We start from the raw sequence: 19,628 nt of genomic DNA on the forward strand, positions 1-19,628 counted from the left end.
CAAACAGCCTCATACTGTTGGGGCATGGACGCTACAAGGTGTCAAAAGCGTAGAACAGGGATGCTGGCCAATGCTGACTCCTATACTTCCCACAGTTGTCAAGTTGGGTGGTGGACTATTCTTGATACACACGGGAAACTGTTGTGTGAGATGGCGTAAAGCAGTGTTTCCCAAACTAGGTCCTGGGGACCCCAAGGGCTGTACTTGTTTTAGTTTTTTTTCCATAGCACTTCACAGCTGATTCAAATAATCAACTAATCATCAAGCTTAGATTATTTAAATCCGCTGTGTAGCGCTAGGGCAAAAACCAAAACATGCACCCTTTTGGTCCCCAGGACTGCGTTTGGGAAACGCTGGCATAAAGGCAACCCGCAGTGAAGTCACACAACAACACAGATACTTAGTTTTTTCCACTATTTATTTTTCTCATTTTTAGAAACACTTAAATTAAGGGCTGTGTAGGCTTAACAGGGCGTGATGAGTTATTAACCGTGTAAATCTCTCTCGGACATGGTAATTTATCAATATATTCGGCTCTATTTATTCTCAGCTTTTAAAAATGCTAATTAGCATCAAAGTAGACGACATGCAAGATTACAAATCCCTGCAAGTTCCTGCATGTCATCTTTAGATGACACCTTTGCTAACAGGTATTGTGTACATTTCAAACATGTCCAAGACAGTTCTCAGAATTGTAAATTTTAAGGAAATTTTGCCAATTTATTCCTTACTAAATTTAGATAAGATGGTTAATCCAGAAATTCGTACCTTTTCCTCGTTTTGGCAGTCACATCCAGAGCATCATGGCATGGTTATCAAAACATGACGCCAGGGTAAGACTTCACAAAACACATCCCTTATTTTAAGTGTTTCTAGAATAGGTTTTATGGGTATTATTGCTCATACTGTAGTACTCTAAGAAAATATTTTCATTAAACTAGCACCATATAAAGTGGCAAATTGTAGTTCAGATGTTGCCTGGACATTTGCTTGAAGGTACACCCCGCTACTGTCTTTGGTAAACAGCTGAGGTATGGATGTAACCACTGTTGAAATAAACCCGGAAGACAAATTATATTATTTAAGAATCAATGGGTGTATGTATGTACAGTTGAAGTCGGAAGTTTACATACACCTTAGCCAAATACATTTAAATTCAGTTTTCACAATTCCTGACATTTAATCCAAGTAACATTTAATTGTTTTAGGTCAGTTAGGATCACCACTATTTTAAGAATGTGAAATGTCAGAAAAATAGTGATTTATTTCAGCTTTTATTTCTTTCATCACATTCCCATTGGGTCAGAAGTTTACATGCACTCAATTAGTATTTGGTAGCATTGCCTTTAAATTGTTTAACTTGGGTCAAATGTTTTGGGTAGCCTTCCACAAACTTCCCACAATAAGATGGGTGAAATTTGTCCCATTCCTCCTGACGGAGCTGGTGTAACTGAGGCAGGTTTGTAGGCCTCCTTGCTCGCACACGCTTTTTCGGTTCTGCCTACACATTTTCTATAGGGTTGAGGTCAGGGCTTTGTGATGGCCACTCCAATACCTTGACTTTGTTGTCCTTGAGCCATTTTGCCACAACTTTGGAAGTATGCTTGGGGTCATTGTCCATTTGGAAGACCCATTTGCGACCAAGCTTTAACTTCCTGACTGATGTCTTGACATGTTGCTTCAATATATCCACATAATTGTCGTCCCTCATAATGCCATCTATTTTGTGAAGTGCACCAGTCCCTCCTGCAGCAAAGCACCCCCACAACATGATGCTGCCACCCTCATGCTTCACGATTGGGATGGTGTTCTTCGGCTTGCAAGCGTCCCCCTTTTTCCTCCAAACATAACGATGGTCATTTTGGCAAACAGTTCTATTTCTGTTTCATCAGACCAGAGGACATTTCTCCAAAAAGTACGATCTTTGTCCCCATGTGCAGTTGCAAACCATAGACTGGCTTTTTTATGGTGGTTTTGGAGCAGTGGCTTCTTCCTTGCTGAGCGGCCTTTAAGGTTATGTCGATATAGGACTCGTTTTACTGTGGATATAGATACTTTTGTACCTGTTTCCTCCAGCATCTTCACAAGGTCCTTTGCTGTTATTCTGGGATTGATTTGCACTTTTTGCACCAAAGTACGTTCCTCTCTATGAGACAGAATGCGTCTCCTTCCTGAGTGGTATGACGGCTGCGTGGTCCCATGGTGTTTATAATTGCGTGCCATTGTTTGTACAGATGAACGTGGTACCTTCAGGTGTTTGGAAATTGCTCCCAAGAATGAACCAGACTTGTGGAGGTCTACAATTGTTTTTCTGAGGTCTTGACTGATTTATTTTGATTTTCCTTTTATGTCAATAAGCCTATCAGAAGCTTCTAAAGCCATGACATCATTTTCAGAAATGTTCCAAGCTGTTTAAAGGCACAATCAACTTAGTGTATGTAAACTTCTGACCCACTAGAATTGTGATAGTGAATTATAAGTGAAATAATTGGTAAACAATTGTTGAAAAAATTACTTGTCATGCACAAAGTAGATGTCCTAACCGACTTATAAAAACTAGTTTGTTAACAAGAAATTTGTGAAGTGGTTGATAAACAAGTTTTAATGACTCCAAACTAAGTGTATGTAAACTTCTGAAGTCAACTGTGTGTGTGTGTACACACACGTGTAGGGCCTTTAGAAATAATTGAAACCTTTAGACTTTTTCCACATTTTCTTATATTACGACCTTATTCTAAAAGGGATTAAATAAAATATTTCCCAGCAATCTACACACAATACCCCATAATGACAATGCAAAAACAGGCTTTTAGAAATTCTTGCAAAATAAAATATTTAAATAAGTGTGTGTGATAGATATATGTAGATATATATATATATATATATAGATATATGTAGATATATATTTAAATATATATATTTAAATAAGTATTCAGATCCCCCTGCTATATGACTCGAAATTGAGCTCTGGTGCATCCTGTTTCCATTGATCATCCTTGATGTTTCTACAACTTCAGTGGAGTCTACCTGTGGTAAATTCAATTGATTGGACATGATTTGGAAAGGCACACACCTTACATAGTTGACAGTGCATGTCAGAGCAAAAACCAAGCCATAAGATCAAAATGAATTGTCCGTAGAGCTCAGAGACAGGATTGTGTCTGCACAGATCTGGGGAAGGGTACCAAAAGGCTGCCCGGCCAAACTGAGCAATCGTGGGAGAAGGGCCTTGGTCAGGGAGATGACCAAGAACCCGATGGTCACTCTGACAGAGGTTTAGTTCCTCTGTGGAGATGGGAGAATGTTCTAGAAGGACAACCATCTCTGCAGCACTCTACCAATCAGGCCTTTATGGTAGAGTGGCCAGACGGAAGCCACTCGTGCCTTTTACTGATGACAGCCCGCTTGGAGTTTGCCAAAAGGCACCTAAAGACTCAGACCATGGGAGACGAGATTCTCCGATCTGATGAAACCAAGATTGAACTCTGGCCTGAATGCCAAGCGTCACGTCTGGAGGAAATCTGGCACCATCCTATACGGTGAAGCATGGTGGTGGCAGCACCATGCTGTTGGGATGTTTTTCAGCAGCAGGGACTGGGAGACTAGTCAGGATCGAGGCAAAGATGAACGGAGCAAAGTACAGAGAGATCCTTGATGAAAACCTGCTCAGGACCTCAGACTGGGGCGAAGGTTTACGTTCCAACAGGACAACGTCTGTAAGCACACAGCCAAGACAGGGCAGGAGTGGCTTTGGGACAAGTCTCTGTATGTCCTTGAGTGGCCCGGCCAGAGCCCGTACTTGAACCCTATCGAACATCTCTGGAGAGACCTGAAAATAGCTGTGCAGCGACGCTCCCCATCTAACCTGATCGAGCTTGAGCGGATCTGCAGAGAAGAATGGGAGAAACTTCCCAAATACAGGTGTGCCAAGCTTGTAACGTCATACCTAAGGAGACTCAAGGATGTAATCGCTGCCAAAGGTGATTTCAGCAAAGTACTGAGTCAAGTGTCTGAATACCTATGTAAATGTGATATTTCAAATCAATTTTGTTTTCAAACATTTCTAAAAACCTGTTTTTGCTTTGTCTTTATGGGGTATTGTCTGTAGATTGATGAGGGGAAAATGTAATCCATTTTAGAATAAGGCTGTAACGTAACAAAATGTGGAAAAAGTCAAGGGGTCTGCATACTTCTGAATGCGCTAATGTATAAGTCCAAAAATGGATGCACCAATTGCATCTTTAAAGCAACAAAACATATAGTATTTTGTAATATTACAGAACACCACTACCCAGACTGACACAATATGGCTTATCCAGAGATATGGCTCATTAGAGACTATAAAGATGCTAGTTTTAAGCTTATCATCAGTTAACATACCAGATTTCTCAACAATAGGCTATGGAAATACCCAGAATTCACATTATGTTGAGAGGGTTGGGCTTCTTTCCTCTGGGCTGGATAAAGGTTCAACACCTGGAAAGGATGGAATGATCGCTGAGGTCAGAGATTAATGTTATGGTGTCTGAAAAATGTATTGTTTTCACTCAGATGTAAGTGTTGCCTGGCACCAGTTCAGAGCTGCAGTGTTTGGGTAATGTGACTAGAGGGGAAGGCAGGGTGCTGACATTGCCATGAGAGGCCAGCAAAGACATGACGTTTACCATCCCGATGGACCACTCGTTCATCTTCATAGACACACTCCACTGTCCCTAGTAGAACTGGACACACACTTCAGATCAGCATCTTGAAGCCACTGTATATCATTTTCAAAACAAAAGTATAATGAACAAAAATATAAACGGAACGTGCAGCAATTTCAATGATTTTACTGAGCTACAGTTCATATAAAGAAATCAATCAATTGAAATCAATTCATTAGGCCCTAATCTATGTAGTTCACATCACTGAGCAGGGCTGAAGACATGGGTGAGCCTGGGAGGGGAGTAACTGGGGAGCGAGGGCCAGCCAATCAGAATGACTTTTTCCCCACAAAGGGGGTTTATTCCAGACAAAAATACTTCTCAGCACCCTACCTCACGAAAAATCCAGGGCTGGCGTGGTTACATGTGGTCTGTGGTTGTGAGGGCGGTTGGATGTACTGCCAAATTCTCTAAAACGACATTGGAGACAGTTTGGCCCAAAAAAATCAGTTGGCGGGTGTTCCCTAATTACAGCTCCCAACACAAATCTGATGATTAATTATGAAAAGGATTAATTTGATTCATCTCATTTACCACAATATTACAAATAATTTTACACACACACACATACAACATGAGCAGATTAACTTGGTCAAAATGTTTATTTCTTAAAGACAATCAGAAATAATGTTTCTTGTACTTATTCAAAGAAACACCGGTAATTATTTATTTTGATCCAAAGCCCCAAATTATGGCGTCCACTCAGCTTAATGCTGACAAGTATGGCTTTATCCTGAAAAATAGCCTACTAAATAGGCCAAGCCTAAACGAATACATGTAATTGCCTAAATAAACTAGTACATTCCATAAAACAAATACAATTTCTCAGGTCTTAAAACTTTTCCCGTCCATTATCGTCACTGGACTCTGTTTCTTCTTCACGTCAGCAAAGAAAGGACTCCATGTTTCATAACTTCACATTATATACAGGGGCAATCAGTCTTTCCACATTGTGATAAATAAAACCCTTTAATAACAGAATTCTTTCCGTCTGTTTTTCGAGGGAGAGAAACCTACAGCGTCGTCTGGATACGTGTGCAACAAAAGTTCAACATTTACCTTCTGCTACCATTTCTGTCAAGCCTTCTACACATACAGTTTGACGCATAAATCCGATAAATCCAACGTATGCACCACACAGAACGCACTGCAACAGTCTTTAAATCTCCAGTTTGGGAACATTTTGGCTTCCCAGTAGATTACAACGACAATGGACAGAAGGAGTGTGTCTCCACTACTCAACGAGAATAACCTATGCAGCTGCCATGTTGACATATTTACACCGGAGTAAGACAGAAATAAAAAATATCAACACAACTTGGTCTCCCCTCTAGGGGTGGTTCTGGGGGGGGGCAGTGCCCCTGTGACAACCATTTTGGACCACCTTGTGGCCCCCTAAATGTGGAGTATGAAATAATTTTTACATAACAAATTTTTGCTTTTGTTCTTTTTTTTACATCCGTTATTAGGCAACGGGGAACACTAATGATTATGAACATGGTCTTTAGCCTGCTAATGCCTGCAATGCAGTGAAGAAAACGATATGACAACAATAACGTCTAATGTAACTGGCCCGTCTAACAGTACAACTGGCCCCAGCTTCGCCCCCCCAGTTGAAATGGTCTAGAACTGCCACTGCTCCCCTCTGCATTCATGCAGCCCTTTGCAACTGATTCTAACCGGGCCAAAGAAATAACGAGAGATATGTATGTTTATAGCCATGGATATGCGCCCATTCTCGGTTGTTGAGAATATGGGGATGCAGCACCTCACGAAAGTGCTTGAGCCACTACGAAATTGGCCTCTCTCGCACCCATTTCAGCAAACGGCTAGGACCCGCTCTATCTACGCAAGCTAAAGCCGACGTTCTCAATGAATTGGCCAATGCACCATGTGTTGCGCTTACTACAGATCAGTGATGGGCAACTCCAGTCCTCGGGGCCTGAGTGGTGTCACACTTTTCCCCATCCTTATCTAACACAGCTGATTAAACTAATTGCATTCTAAACTGAAGATCATGATTAGTTGATTGTTGGAGTCAGGTGTGTTAGCTGGGGCAAAAGTATGACACCAATCAGGCCCCAGAGGACTGGAGTTGCCGATCACTGATAGAGAGTGGCCCATCCCTGCTACAGAGTGTCCCATCCCTGCTACAGAGTGGCCCATCCCTGCTACAGAGTGGCCCATCCCTGCTACAGAGTGGCCTATCCCTGCTACAGAGTGGCCCATCCCTGCTACAGAGTGGCCTATCCCTGCTACAGAGTGGCCTATCCCTGCTACAGAGTGGCCTATCCCTGCTACAGAGTGGCCCATCCCTTCTACAGAGTGGCCCATCCCTTCTACAGAGTGGCCCATCCCTTCTACAGAGTGGCCTATCCCTGCTACAGAGTGGCCCATCCCTTCTACAGAGTGGCCCATCCCTGCTACAGAGTGGCCCATCCCTTCTACAGAGTGGCCCAATCCTGCTACAGAGTGGCCCATCCCTGCTACAGAGTGGCCCATCCCTGCTACAGAGTGGCCCATCCCTTCTACAGAGTGGCCTATCCCTGCTACAGAGTGGCCCATCCCTGCTACAGAGTGGCCCATCCCTTCTACAGAGTGGCCCATCCCTGCTACAGAGTGGCCCATCCCTGCTACAGAGTGGCCCATCCCTGCTACAGAGTGGCCCATCCCTGCTACAGAGTGGCCCATCCCTGCTACAGAGTGGCCTATCCCTGCTACAGAGTGGCCCATCCCTGCTACAGAGTGGCCCATCCCTTCTACAGAGTGGCCCATCCCTGCTACAGAGTGGCCCATCCCTGCTACAGAGTGGCCCATCCCTTCTACAGAGTGGCCCAATCCTGCTACAGAGTGGCCCATCCCTGCTACAGAGTGGCCCATCCCTGCTACAGAGTGGCCCATCCCTTCTACAGAGTGGCCCATCCCTGCTACAGAGTGGCCCATCCCTTCTACAGAGTGGCCCATCCTGCTACAGAGTGGCCCATCCCTGCTACAGAGTGGCCCATCCCTGCTACAGAGTGGCCCATCCCTGCTACAGAGTGGCCCATCCCTTCTACAGAGTGGCCCAATCCTGCTACAGAGTGGCCCATCCCTGCTACAGAGTGGCCCATCCCTGCTACAGAGTGGCCCATCCCTGCTACAGAGTGGCCCATCCCTTCTACAGAGTGGCCCATCCCTTCTACAGAGTGGCCCATCCCTTCTACAGAGTGGCCCATCCCTGCTACAGAGTGGCCCATCTCTGCTACAGAGTGGCCCATCCCTGCTACAGAGTGGCCCATCCCTGCTACAGAGTGGCCCATCCCTGCTACAGAGTGGCCCATCCCTGCTACAGAGTGGCCCATCCCTGCTACAGAGTGGCCCATCCCTGCTACAGAGTGGCCCATCCCTGCTACAGAGTGGCCCATCCCTGCTACAGAGTGGCCTATCCCTGCTACAGAGTGGCCCATCCCTGCTACAGAGTGGCCCATCCCTTCTACAGAGTGGCCCATCCCTGCTACAGAGTGGCCCATCCCTGCTACAGAGTGGCCCATCCCTTCTACAGAGTGGCCCATCCCTGCTACAGAGTGGCCCATCCCTGCTACAGAGTGGCCCATCCCTGCTACAGAGTGGCCTATCCCTGCTACAGAGTGGCCCATCCTTGTTGGCTGCTAGACTAACCTACCAATCAAACATTTCTTTGCTGACATGGGCTAATTGAGTGAGTGACTGATGCACAATCACATTTTAAATTGCACCTTGTGTTTTCTATTATTCTAACTCTTAACAGTAAGTTGAGACCCAGATTGAGTTGGTCAGTCGGCTACAAATTGGTCCGCGGGCCCATCCTTGGTGTAGATGAAAGGGAGAAGGCAGGTTAGAGAAGGGTTCTCAACTCTTGAGACCATTGAGACATGGATTGTGTATGTGTGCCATTCAGAGGGTGAATGGGCAAGACAAAAGATTTAAGTGCATTTGAACGTGTTATGGTAGCAAGTGCCAGGCGCACCGGTTTGTGTCAAGAACTGCAAAGCTGCTGTTTTTTTTTACGCTCACCAGTTTTCCGTGTGTATCAACAATGGTCCACCACCCAAAGGATATCCAACTGACCTGACACAACTGTGGGAAGCATTGGAGTCCACATGGGCCAGCACCCCTATGGAACGCTTTTGACACCATGTAGTGTCCATGCCCTGACTAATTCAGGCTGTTCTGAGGGCAAAAGGGTGCAACTCAATATTAGGAAGGTGTCTGTAATGTACAATGTCTGAGCCATGATTACATATTGATTTCACACGCATAATGCACTTTATTTTAGTGTTGTTGAGTAATTGTTGGTACTCCTGATGTGTGCTCTCATCAGCCATTATATGACTCATTATCATACATGGAATCAGGAATTCCAACACTTTGTATTTTCTTAAATGGCCAAAAATGTTGCTACAGTAACTTTTGGCATTTCATGTGTCGAACCATGTGTTTTAGTGAACATTACACCCCTAGTTCCCTATAATAAGGTCACAGCCACAGGGGAGGTCGCCGCCATAACTGAAAAAGCAGAGGAGGAGAAGAAGAATGATTAACAATGACCAACCTATCCGCCTTTCTATCTCCCTCTCCCTATATCTCCCTCTCTAACTTTAAGCATCAGCTGTCAGAGCAGCTTACCGATCACTGTACCTGTACACAGCCAATCTGTAAATAGCACACCCAACTACCTCATCCCCTTATTGTTATTTATTTTGCTCCTTTGCACCCTTGTACCTCTACTTACACACTCATCTTCTGCACATCTATCACCCCAGTGTTTAATTTGCCATACTGTAATAATTTCGCCACTATGGCCTATTTATTGCCTCACCCCTCTTATCCTACCTCATTTGCACACACTGTTGTATTATTGACTGTATGTTTGTTTATTCCTTGTGTAACTCTGTGTTGTTGTTTGTGTCGCACTGCTTTCTTTGCTTTATCTTGGCCAGGTCGCAGTTGTAAATGAGAACTTGTTCTCAACTAGCCTACCTGGTTAAATAAAGATAAAATCAAAAATAAATCTCTACTTGCACATCTTCATCTGCACATCTTTCACTCCAGTATTAATTCTAAATTGTAATTATTTCGCTTCAATGGCCTATTTATTGCCTACATCCCTACTCTTCTACATTTGCACCGATTGTACATAGATTTTTCTATTTTTATTTTCTATTTTGTTATTGACTGTACGTTTGTTTATGTGTAACTCTGTGTTGTTGTTTTTGTCGCACTGCTTTGCTTTATCTTGGCCAGGTCGCAGTTGTAAATGAGAACTTGTTCTCAACTGGCCTACCTGGTTAAATAAAGGTGAAATCAAAATAAAATTCCAAAGAGATGGATGACCTGTCTAACCCTACCCTTCAGGGCCGGTCCTGGACGTTCTGCCGCCCTAGGCGAGACAATCTCCTCGAATATTATAGGCTGCAGTTTAGCTTCAGATTGTCATAGTGAGGAATCAATATATCCCCGTATGCATCGGAGTCACGTCTTTCGCGGGAATTTTGGAACTTATTTCTACCATAAGGCATCACCGAGTTAAGCATTGTTATAGAACACTTGATATAATCTGGATAGGTTTTTTGTATTTATTTCAAAATATAAAGCAAACAATAGAGTTTCTTTAACAAACGGTATGTGATACCCTCAGTCAATTGGAGCCCTGGTTTTAGTCAAACACACCAAGCCCTTCCCAGACACCGAGGTATTTAATCAGTGCATGCGACAGTATTGGAGTATTTGACCAACATCTATGGATATGTTAATTGTCTCTGTCAAACAGTTAGGCTTAACACTTCTTTTTTGGAAGATGAAGAAATAAGCTCAAATTATCTATGTAATTCTATGTTTATGCCCATAAAACAATTTGGTGGCCGCGTGCACATATAGGAGGTCCCTTACCAGGCAGAAGGGAATTTTACTTTAACCCCTGCATCGGAGAGTTACATCGTTGCTGTCACTGTGCAACCTAGTGCCTATAGTAGGAAAACACGTTTCTTATTAATAATATCCCACCTGTTATCACACAATGTACGATCCCATTATTGTTACAATTACAATAAAAATAACACTTTTATAGAACATATTTAACATGTTTTTTAATATTCCTGTAGACCTGTAAAACAGAGTAAGATCATTTGAGCTTTGGAAACAAGTGCTTTCATAAATGCATGGCGGGCCTCGTTTCGCTGGAGCAGTGGGACGCGGCGGGACGAGGAATCTGGGGCTCGGAATGTAAACAAACATGGCGGCGCCCAGCCCCTGGCTGCGTCCGTATCCGTTAAGACCCCAAAGTATTCCGGTAAGGCGGATTGGGAAGCTTTTCATGCTCAGTTTGAACTGTTAGCTCATTTTAGGGGGTGGTCGAATGAAGATAGGGCACTGCAGTTGGCTTTATGCCTGACGGATGATGCTCTGGCCTGTTTGTTATTGATTAGCCCCGAGGACAGACGCGATTATGGTGCCTTAGTGGGAGCACTGAGGAGGCGCTTTGGACAGTGTGTACAGCCCGGGCTGCTGCGCTCCGAACTGAGTAATAGACGCAGGCAGCCTGGAGAGCCTCTACGGGTGCTAGCTAATGACATTGAGAGCCTCTCTCGGCGGGCATATGCTCACATGCCCCCCTACGTGCAGAGCGAGCTAGCACGGGACCAGTTCATACAGGCGCTTTCTCCTACGGACCTGCGCATACAGACCCAGCTGGCTCATCCTGAGTCATTGCAGATAGCCTTGGAGATGGCTTTGGAGAGGGAGCTGGTGTGGGCTGGGGCTTCAGCTGGGTCTTTGGTGGGGGCGCAGGGAGGCAGACCCTCTTAGAGAGCTGGGGGGCAGAGCAGCCCAGAGCCGGAAAAGCCTGCATGCGTGGCTGATATGACAGAACTCATTCGTGCTGTGTCGCTACAGGTGGAACGAAACACACGCCGGGGTCCCCGGGTCTGCTGGGGTTGTGGCCAGACAGGCCATCTGCGCCGAGATTGCCCCAAGTTCCCCGGAGCTCAGGGAAACGGCTCGGGGTCCGCGTTGACCGGGTAGTGCGGACCCCTGGCTTTCTATCCCAACCACCACCATCTTCTTCAGGTTGAGCCCACCGGCCCAGACGGGGAAGCAAGGCTCCACTTCCCCCAGAAGCAGACGTGGGCAAGCGGACGGAGCCTGTTGTCGTGGTGGGCCGGACCTGTGTTGGGGACTTTTGTCATTTCCCTGTCACTGTGGAGGGGGTGCCCTGCTCTGCCCTGGTGGACACTGGGTCCACAGTAACCCTGGTGAGGCCAGATATTGTACCAGGTTGGATTCAGTGTGAGCCCACAACTGTGCAGCTCCGCACAGTCACAGGTGAGCTGGCACCCATGAAAGGGAAGGGAATAATGACTCTGACAGTAGGGGGCAGGACTGTGCGTCATCCTGTGTGGGTGGCGGCTGTGCAGGACCCTTGTATCCTGGAGGACCCTTGTATCCTGGGGTTGGACTTTCTTAGGAGCACAGGCTGCCAGTTAGACCTAAATGGGGGCACACATCAGGGAGGGCCTGCAGTCACCATGGCCCCCCCCTAATATCACATACACTCAACCCAACAAACCCTTTACTCCAACAGTTAAAGCAGCAGAGACTCATGGCTGCCCCCCCCTCCCCCACATCTGTGTGTGACTTTTCTCCAGCCCCCCTGTCACCTACGGCTGTGTGTTACATTCCCCCAGTTACCCCCACGACACAGCCCTCCGTGAGCCCGGGCCGCTCCCCCCCCAGCCCAGCTACCCCAGATGGGAGAGGAGAGGACACTGTCTGCAGTGAGGGAGATATGGGGGAGGAACTGTGTTGGTCTTAACCCTGAGCAGCAGGAACGGTTGTGGCAGTTGCTGTTTGAATTCAGAGACAGCTTTGCGCTGAGTGAGGAAGAGGTGGGTCAGACTCATCTGGTGCAGCATGAGATCGACACAGGTGATGCTCGACCCATCAAGATGCGACCCGCCGTATCCCGCTGGCACGCCAGGAGGCGGCAGACAAGGCTGTGTTGGAGATGCAGCGGGCAGACTTCATCGAGCCCTCAGACAGCCCCTGGGTGGCGCCGGTTGTCATGGTTCCTAAGAAGTGGGGCAAGCTGAGGTTCTGTGCGGACTACAGGCGGCTGAATGAGGTAACCAGGAAGGACTCATACCCCATACCACGTATCGATGAGTCGCTGGACCTGGTTAGGGGGTCCTCCTGGTTCTCCTCACTAGACCTCCGCAGTGGCTACTGGCAGGTGCCCCTCTCCCCAGAGGCCAGAGCCAAAACTGCGTTCTCCACTAACAGAGGACACTGGCAGTTCAAGGTCCTGTGCTTCGGCCTGTGCAACGCTCCAGCTACTTTTGAGCGTTTGATGGACAGGGTGCTGGATGGCATCCCCCGACAGCAGTGTCTGGTATACCTCGATGACATCCTGGCCCATGGCAGCTCCTTCCAGTCAGCCCTGGTGGCGCTACGGAGTGTGCTGGAGCGGGTGGCTGCCGCAGGTCTGAAGCTCCACCCCGAGAAGTGCCACTTCATGAGGAGAGAGGTGTCCTTCCTGGGCCACCGAGTGGGGAAGGAGGGGATCAGCACCATGGAGGACAAGGTGGGGGCTGTCCGAGACTGGCCCACCCCCACCGACCAGCGTCAGCTGAAGAGCTTCCTGGGCCTGGCCTCGTACTACAGGAGGTTTGTACGGGGCTTCTCAAGCGTCGCTGCTCCCCTGAACCGCCTCCTGCCGAAGGACAAGGCCTTCACTTGGACAGTGGAGTGTGAGGAGGCCTTCAACACCCTCAAATGTGCACTAATCGAGGCCCCTGTGCTCGCCCCCCCTGACCTCACCTTGCCCTTTATCCTGGACACAGACGCGAGCAATGTGGGCATGGGTGTGGTGCTGGCCCAGGTGGGGCCAGAGGGGGAGAGAGTGGTGGCGTACTTCAGCAGAACATTTAACAAACATGAGCGCCGCTACTGTGTCACCTGGCGGGAGCTCTTGGCTGTTGTGGCTTCCATCAAACACTTCAAGTACTACCTGGGTGGCCTGCCATTTACTGTGAGGACTGACCACTCTGCTCTCCAGTGGCTCATGTCGTTCAGAGAACCAGAGGGGCAGGTGGCACGCTGGTTGGAGGAGCTTCAGCCGTATGACTTCACAGTGGTGCACAGGGCAGGGGCACGCCACTCCAACGCCGACGCCATGTCCCGTCGGCCCTGTACTGCAGATGGCTGCCGCCACTGTGAACAGAGAGAGGGACGGGAGAGAGCGCTGAGTGCAGAGGAGGGGGTCTGTGCCACAGTGTGTCGGGTGAGCGGCCCTGTCTGCTGTGAGCTGCAGACTGTCGACCTGGCTGAATGGGGGCAGCAGCAGGGACAGGACGCAGACCTACAGCCAGTGCTACAGTGGGTAGAGGCACAGGTGAGGCCACCATGGGAAGAGGTGACAGTGCTCTCACTCGCGACCAAAGGGTTGTGGTCAAAGTTTGAGAGACTGCGGCTGGCTGATGGCGTGCTACAGCGGGCATGGAAGGAGTCAGCTACGGGAGAGGAGAGGTGGCAGGTGGTGGTCCCAAAAGCATTGCGGGAGGCGGTGCTCCAGAGTACTCATGGGGGGGTGGGGACTGGACACTTTGGGGTCACAAAAACACTCCGCCGCCTCCGTCAGGGCTTTTACTGGGGGCAGCACAAGAGGGATGTGGAGGACTTTTGCCGCCGCTGTGACAACTGCACAGCGAGAAAGGGCCCCCCAGGCCGCTCTCATGCTCAGCTCCAACAGTTCCCAGTGGGGGCTCCCATGGAGAGGGTGGGAGTGGATGTAGTTGGGCCGTTCCCCACCACAGACAGTGGAAACCGCTGGGTGCTCACGGCTATGGACTATTTCACAAAATGGCCTGAGGCCTATGCTCTGCCTGACCAGGAGGCAGAGACCATCGTCGACGCCCTGACAGCGGGGATGTTCAGCAGGTTTGGAGCTGCGGAGTCCATCCACAGCGACCAAGGCAGAAACTTTGAGTCCCGTGTGTTCGCCACCATGTGTGAGAGGCTGGGTATGCACAAGACCCGCACTACTCCTCTCCATCCTCAAAGTGATGGCCTTGTGGAACGCTTCAACAAAACGCTTGGACAGCAGCTGGCCATCGTCTCTGCCAAACACCAGCGTGACTGGTACAAGCACCTGCCTATGGTCCTCATGGCATGCCGTTCCGCTGTCCAAGACTCCACCTCCTGCACGCCTGCCCTCCTCATGCTGGGGAGAGAGATCCGCACCCCTGCGGAGATGGCGTTTGGTCGGCCCCTGGATAGCCCTCATGTTCCCCCGGGGCCGGAGTATGCCCGGAGACTCCAGGACCGCCTGGAGACAGCCCACAACTTCGCCAGAGAGCAGCTGGTGAATGCAGGTGTGAGGCAGAAGAGGAACTATGACGTGCACACCCGAGGAAGGCACTTTGTGGCTGGGGAGCTGGTCTGGGTCTACAGCCCCCTAAGGAAAAAAGGCAGATGCCCCAAGTTGGACAGTCACTGGGTGGGGCCCTGCAGCGTCCTGGAGAGGGTAGGGGAGGTTGTGTACCGGGTGCAGCTTCCTTCCAGGGGGAGAAAGGTGGCACTGCACCGGGACAGGTTAGCCCCATACAGAGGGGCCGCTTCTCCCCAAACCCCAGGGACCCCCACAATTCCCCTCTCTGGCAAGGACATTCTCCAGGCACCCACCCCCAGGTGCCGTCGACAAGGCTCCAGACGGCCCACTCCCCGTCTCCCTCCCTGTGTCACCGCGTGGTTCCCCGGTGCCACGGACTGTATTCCCCGTTCCCGCTTCCTTGTCTCCCATATCCCTTCCTTCATCCCCTGGGTCCCAGAGGGGCAGCCCCCTGCCACGGATGGAGCCCCCTGTTTCACATCTGGACACTCTGCGACCATCACGGCCACGCAGGCAAAGGAGACCTCCGGGTCGCTTCAGAGACTTTGTTTGTTCCCTCGGGGACGAGGGACTTTGTGGTGGGGGGGCTGTGTAGCGACCCGCACAGACAGTTGTGGGTTATGTGTTAGGCTATTAGTGGGTTGTGTCGTACTTACCAGTGTTCGCGGGGTCATGCCAATCAACCTGCTATCTGCCAATCACGGGAATGCCCGGAATGTTTGGATACCGGGCAGCCTGGTGGTTGGCGGAGTGGCATGAATGGGGGTTGGGCAGGGGGATGGAGCATTGGAAGTTAAGACCGGGTTTAGCCATTGTTCTCTCTCTTATGTCTGGGCTTCACAAGAGAAGGTCACGGTTGGTTTGTAGTGTACCTTTCATTTATTTGGCGTGGGCTACGGCCAAACAGTAGCCTGTGTTAAGTTGTGTTAATAAACCGTCCATTCGTTAACTCCATCCTCTGTCTGGACAATTGTTCCTTCATGATCTAGTCAGGTCATTACAATACCTTTATTTAACTTGGCAAGTCAGCTAATAACAAATTCTTATTTTCAATGACGGCTTAGGAACAGTGGGTTAACTGCCTTGTTCAGGGGCAGAACGACAGATTTGTACCCCGTCAGCTCGGGGATTTGAACTTGCAACCATTCGGTTATTAGCCCAACGCTCTAACCACTAGGCTACCCTCGGATTTAGCAGCAGCACCACAACTGCCATCGGGGACAGGGAGCGACGAATCTGGGTCCAAGATAGTAGGGTCTTCGCCAGCATTGTTTGGAGGTGTGGCTACGCCTGGTGCGACCACCTGTTCTTGTCCAGCCAGAGAGCTGTCATCATCGGTGGAAGTGCATGGCTCGGACTCCTCCGGTTCGCCCTCTTCCCTGCTAGAATCAGTGAATGGGGGCTCGTCGTATGAAAAGCCTGTTCTCGTAGGCTTGTCATTCTCCACACCGGCTGATGGACATTGCTGCACACTGATACATTTCACCAGCGAATTTCTTTGGTCCAGAGATTGTGCCTCTTTTCTCATTGTTTAAAAAAAAATATTTGCTTCCTGATAGTTTTTGTTTCTTAGACGTGGTAGCAAATTGTTTCAAATCTCTATAGATTACTTTTAGCTAAAATTATATCCACTAGTAGTAGCTAGCTAACGTTAACAGGCTAGTTTAGGCTGCTGCCTTAATCAATAATCGTCTTCGTCACACACAAATGTAAAAAAATATATAGAATCACTTATTTGGCGGATTCATTTTTATTATTGTTTCACAATTGGATAATCCCATATAAACACATTCATCACCATAGCTACCAAGGATAGTGGGAGTGAACTTCGGGAGAAGCGGGAATGGGGTGAGGGCGGGAACTGCACCCCATGGCTGGGGTTCCGCGGGCGGCGAAGTAGACAATCAGGGGCGCCGCAAGGCGGCAGCCAATTGTCAAAATGTCGCCTCAAATTCAAGTGCCGCCATAGGCGACGGCCTAATCTTGCCTAATGGTAGGGCCGGCCTTGCTACCCACGAAAGTCAGACTACCCTCCATTTTTAAACAAATGTTCGATGTTCCAAACTTGAGCAAAAAAAACAACAACCTTGTAGGTATTAATATAAATATATGAATGACTTGATTTCTGTTTTTCAGTCATTTGAATTTATTTTGTATGTTCTGAAACAACAGAATCTCAGCTTGTAATGTTAATACTGATGTCAAAATGTCTACCAATGGCTGATTTACAAGTCTTTGCCTGGACTTTTGATTTATGAATTGTTTAATATATTCACACACAAAGCAGGACCACCTTGACATACACCGAGTCTACAAAACATTAAGAACACCTAAGACATTAACAACCCACCCTCAGAACAGCCTCAATTCGTAGGTGCATGGACGCTACAAGGTGTCGAAAGCATTCACAGAGATGCTGGGCAATGCTGACTCCAATTCTTCCCACAGTTGTCAAGTTGCCTGGATGTCCTTTGGTGGTGGACCATTCTTGATACACACAGGAAACTTTTGAGTGAGAAAAACCCAGCAGTGTTGCAGTTCTTGCCACTCAAACACCATAACCCGTTCAAAGGCACTCAAATCTTTTGTCTTGCCCATTCACCCTCAATGGCACATAAACACAATCCATGCCGTAAAAATATATTTTAACCTGTATCCTCCCATTCATCTACTGATTGAAGAGGATTTAACAAGTGACATCACCTGGATTCACCCAGTCTGTCATGGAAAGAGCAGGTGTTCATGATGTTTTGTACACTCACTGTATGTGGAATAGCATAAAGCAGTGTTTCCCAAACTCGGTCCTGGGGACCCCAAGGGCTACACATTTTGTTTTTTTCCATAGCACTTCCCAGCAGATTCAAATAACTAATCATCAAGCTTAGATTATTTGAATCTGCTGTGTAGTGCTAGGGCAAAAACCAAAACATGCACCCCTTGGGGTGCCCAGGACCCAGTTTGGGAAACGCTGGCATAAAGGCAACCCGCGGTAAAGTTACACACCTACACAAATACTTGCTTAAAAATAGGCTTTATTTCCTGTTGTTTCACAACGTGGTGCAATCACTTCATAGACAGGTTTACGCCTACGATGTTAGTGTCACATTGAACGAAGCATTAACATTCAGTGAAGAAATGGCTTCAGTATGGATTTGGAGGGAATAGCCATAGAGCCCCATAGTGGATGAGTCATATACCCAGAAAACCTAGCGGTCAAACAGGGAAATGGTTCCAATCGGTTTTCCACCATTTATTATTCCCATAAGGGATTTTAGAAACACTTAAAATAAGGGCTGTGTTTTGTGTAGGCTTATCTGGGCGTGACACTTTATTAACCGTGTAAATCTCTCTCGGACAAGGTGACTTATCAATATATTCGGTTCTATTTATTCTCAGATTTTTAAAATGATAATTAGCATCAAAGTAGACATCATGCAAGACTACAAATCCCTGCAAGTTCCTGCATGTCATCTTTAGATGACACCTTTGCTAACAGCTATTGTGTACATTTCAAACATGTCCATGACAGTTCACAGAATTGTCAACTTAAGGATATTTTGCCAATTTATTCCTTACTAAATTTAGTTAACAGATGGTTAATGCAGAAATTCTTACCTTTTCCTCGATTCGGCAGTCTCATCCAGAGCATCATGGCATGGTTATCAAAACATGACGCCACAAAACACATCCCTTATTTTAAGAGTTTCTAAAATAGGTTTAATGGGTATAATGACTCATACTGTGGTACTCTAAGAAAATATTTTTATTAACCTAGCACCATTAAAGGGGCAATCTGTAGTTCAAACAAATGTTCAGGCAACAAATCTGCAGGTACACCCCGCTATTGTCTTTGGTAAACAGCTGAGGGATGGGTCTGGAGAAATGTAACCAGTGTTGAACTAAACCCATGAGACAAATTATATTCTTTAAGAATCAATGGGTTAGGAATCAGGACCTTTTCAGACCTATTTCATCAGAAACCACTACACTGAAATCCTTTCAAGAGCTCTGCAGTGAATTCAATGTGCCAAGATCCCATTTTTTGAAATCTCTTCAAATTAGACATGTCATTTCCTCATTTACTTCCAAGAGGAGCTTTAGAACTCAGTTGAATGAAGTTGAAACTCTTCTTGTCACAGCACAATCCATTAAAGGCAAAATATCTTATATCTATAGACTCCTTTCTGAGAAAGTGGACACCTCCTTTACTCCTTTGAAAATAATCTGGGAAAAGGACCTTGGTCTGAATATCAGTGATGAGTTATGGACGGAAGTTTGCGACAGGGTATACTGCTCCTCTACTAATGTAAAAATTAAATAATCGAATTACAAATTTTTGTACAAATTTTATTACACTCCTTTGAGACTCCATAGAATGAAAACAGACATTTCTCCTAACTGTAAAAGATGTACCTCTGAAAGTGGAACCTATATGCATGTATTTTGGAGCTGTAGAGAGATTGCCAAAATCTGGCAATCTATACATACTGCTGCACAGAAAATACTAGATGTACAGTTTGATA

The 19,628-nt window shown here is 47.3% G+C and overlaps 1 protein-coding gene across 1 annotated transcript in view; it reads right to left on the reverse strand.

Moving 5' to 3' along the window:
• Positions 1–4,321: 4,321 nt before the first annotated feature.
• Positions 4,322–19,628, reverse strand: part of LOC123744717 (keratin-associated protein 10-4) — a 39,066-nt gene continuing 23,759 nt past the window's right edge. The window contains exon 14 of the mRNA XM_045724370.1: positions 4,322–4,476. Within this exon, the coding sequence (XP_045580326.1) occupies positions 4,470–4,476 (7 nt within the window). The 3' untranslated portion in view covers positions 4,322–4,469. The remainder of the gene's footprint in view (positions 4,477–19,628) is intronic.

This window comes from Salmo salar, chromosome ssa09 (genome assembly GCF_905237065.1).
Source record: "Salmo salar chromosome ssa09, Ssal_v3.1, whole genome shotgun sequence".
Lineage (NCBI taxonomy): Eukaryota > Metazoa > Chordata > Actinopteri > Salmoniformes > Salmonidae > Salmo > Salmo salar.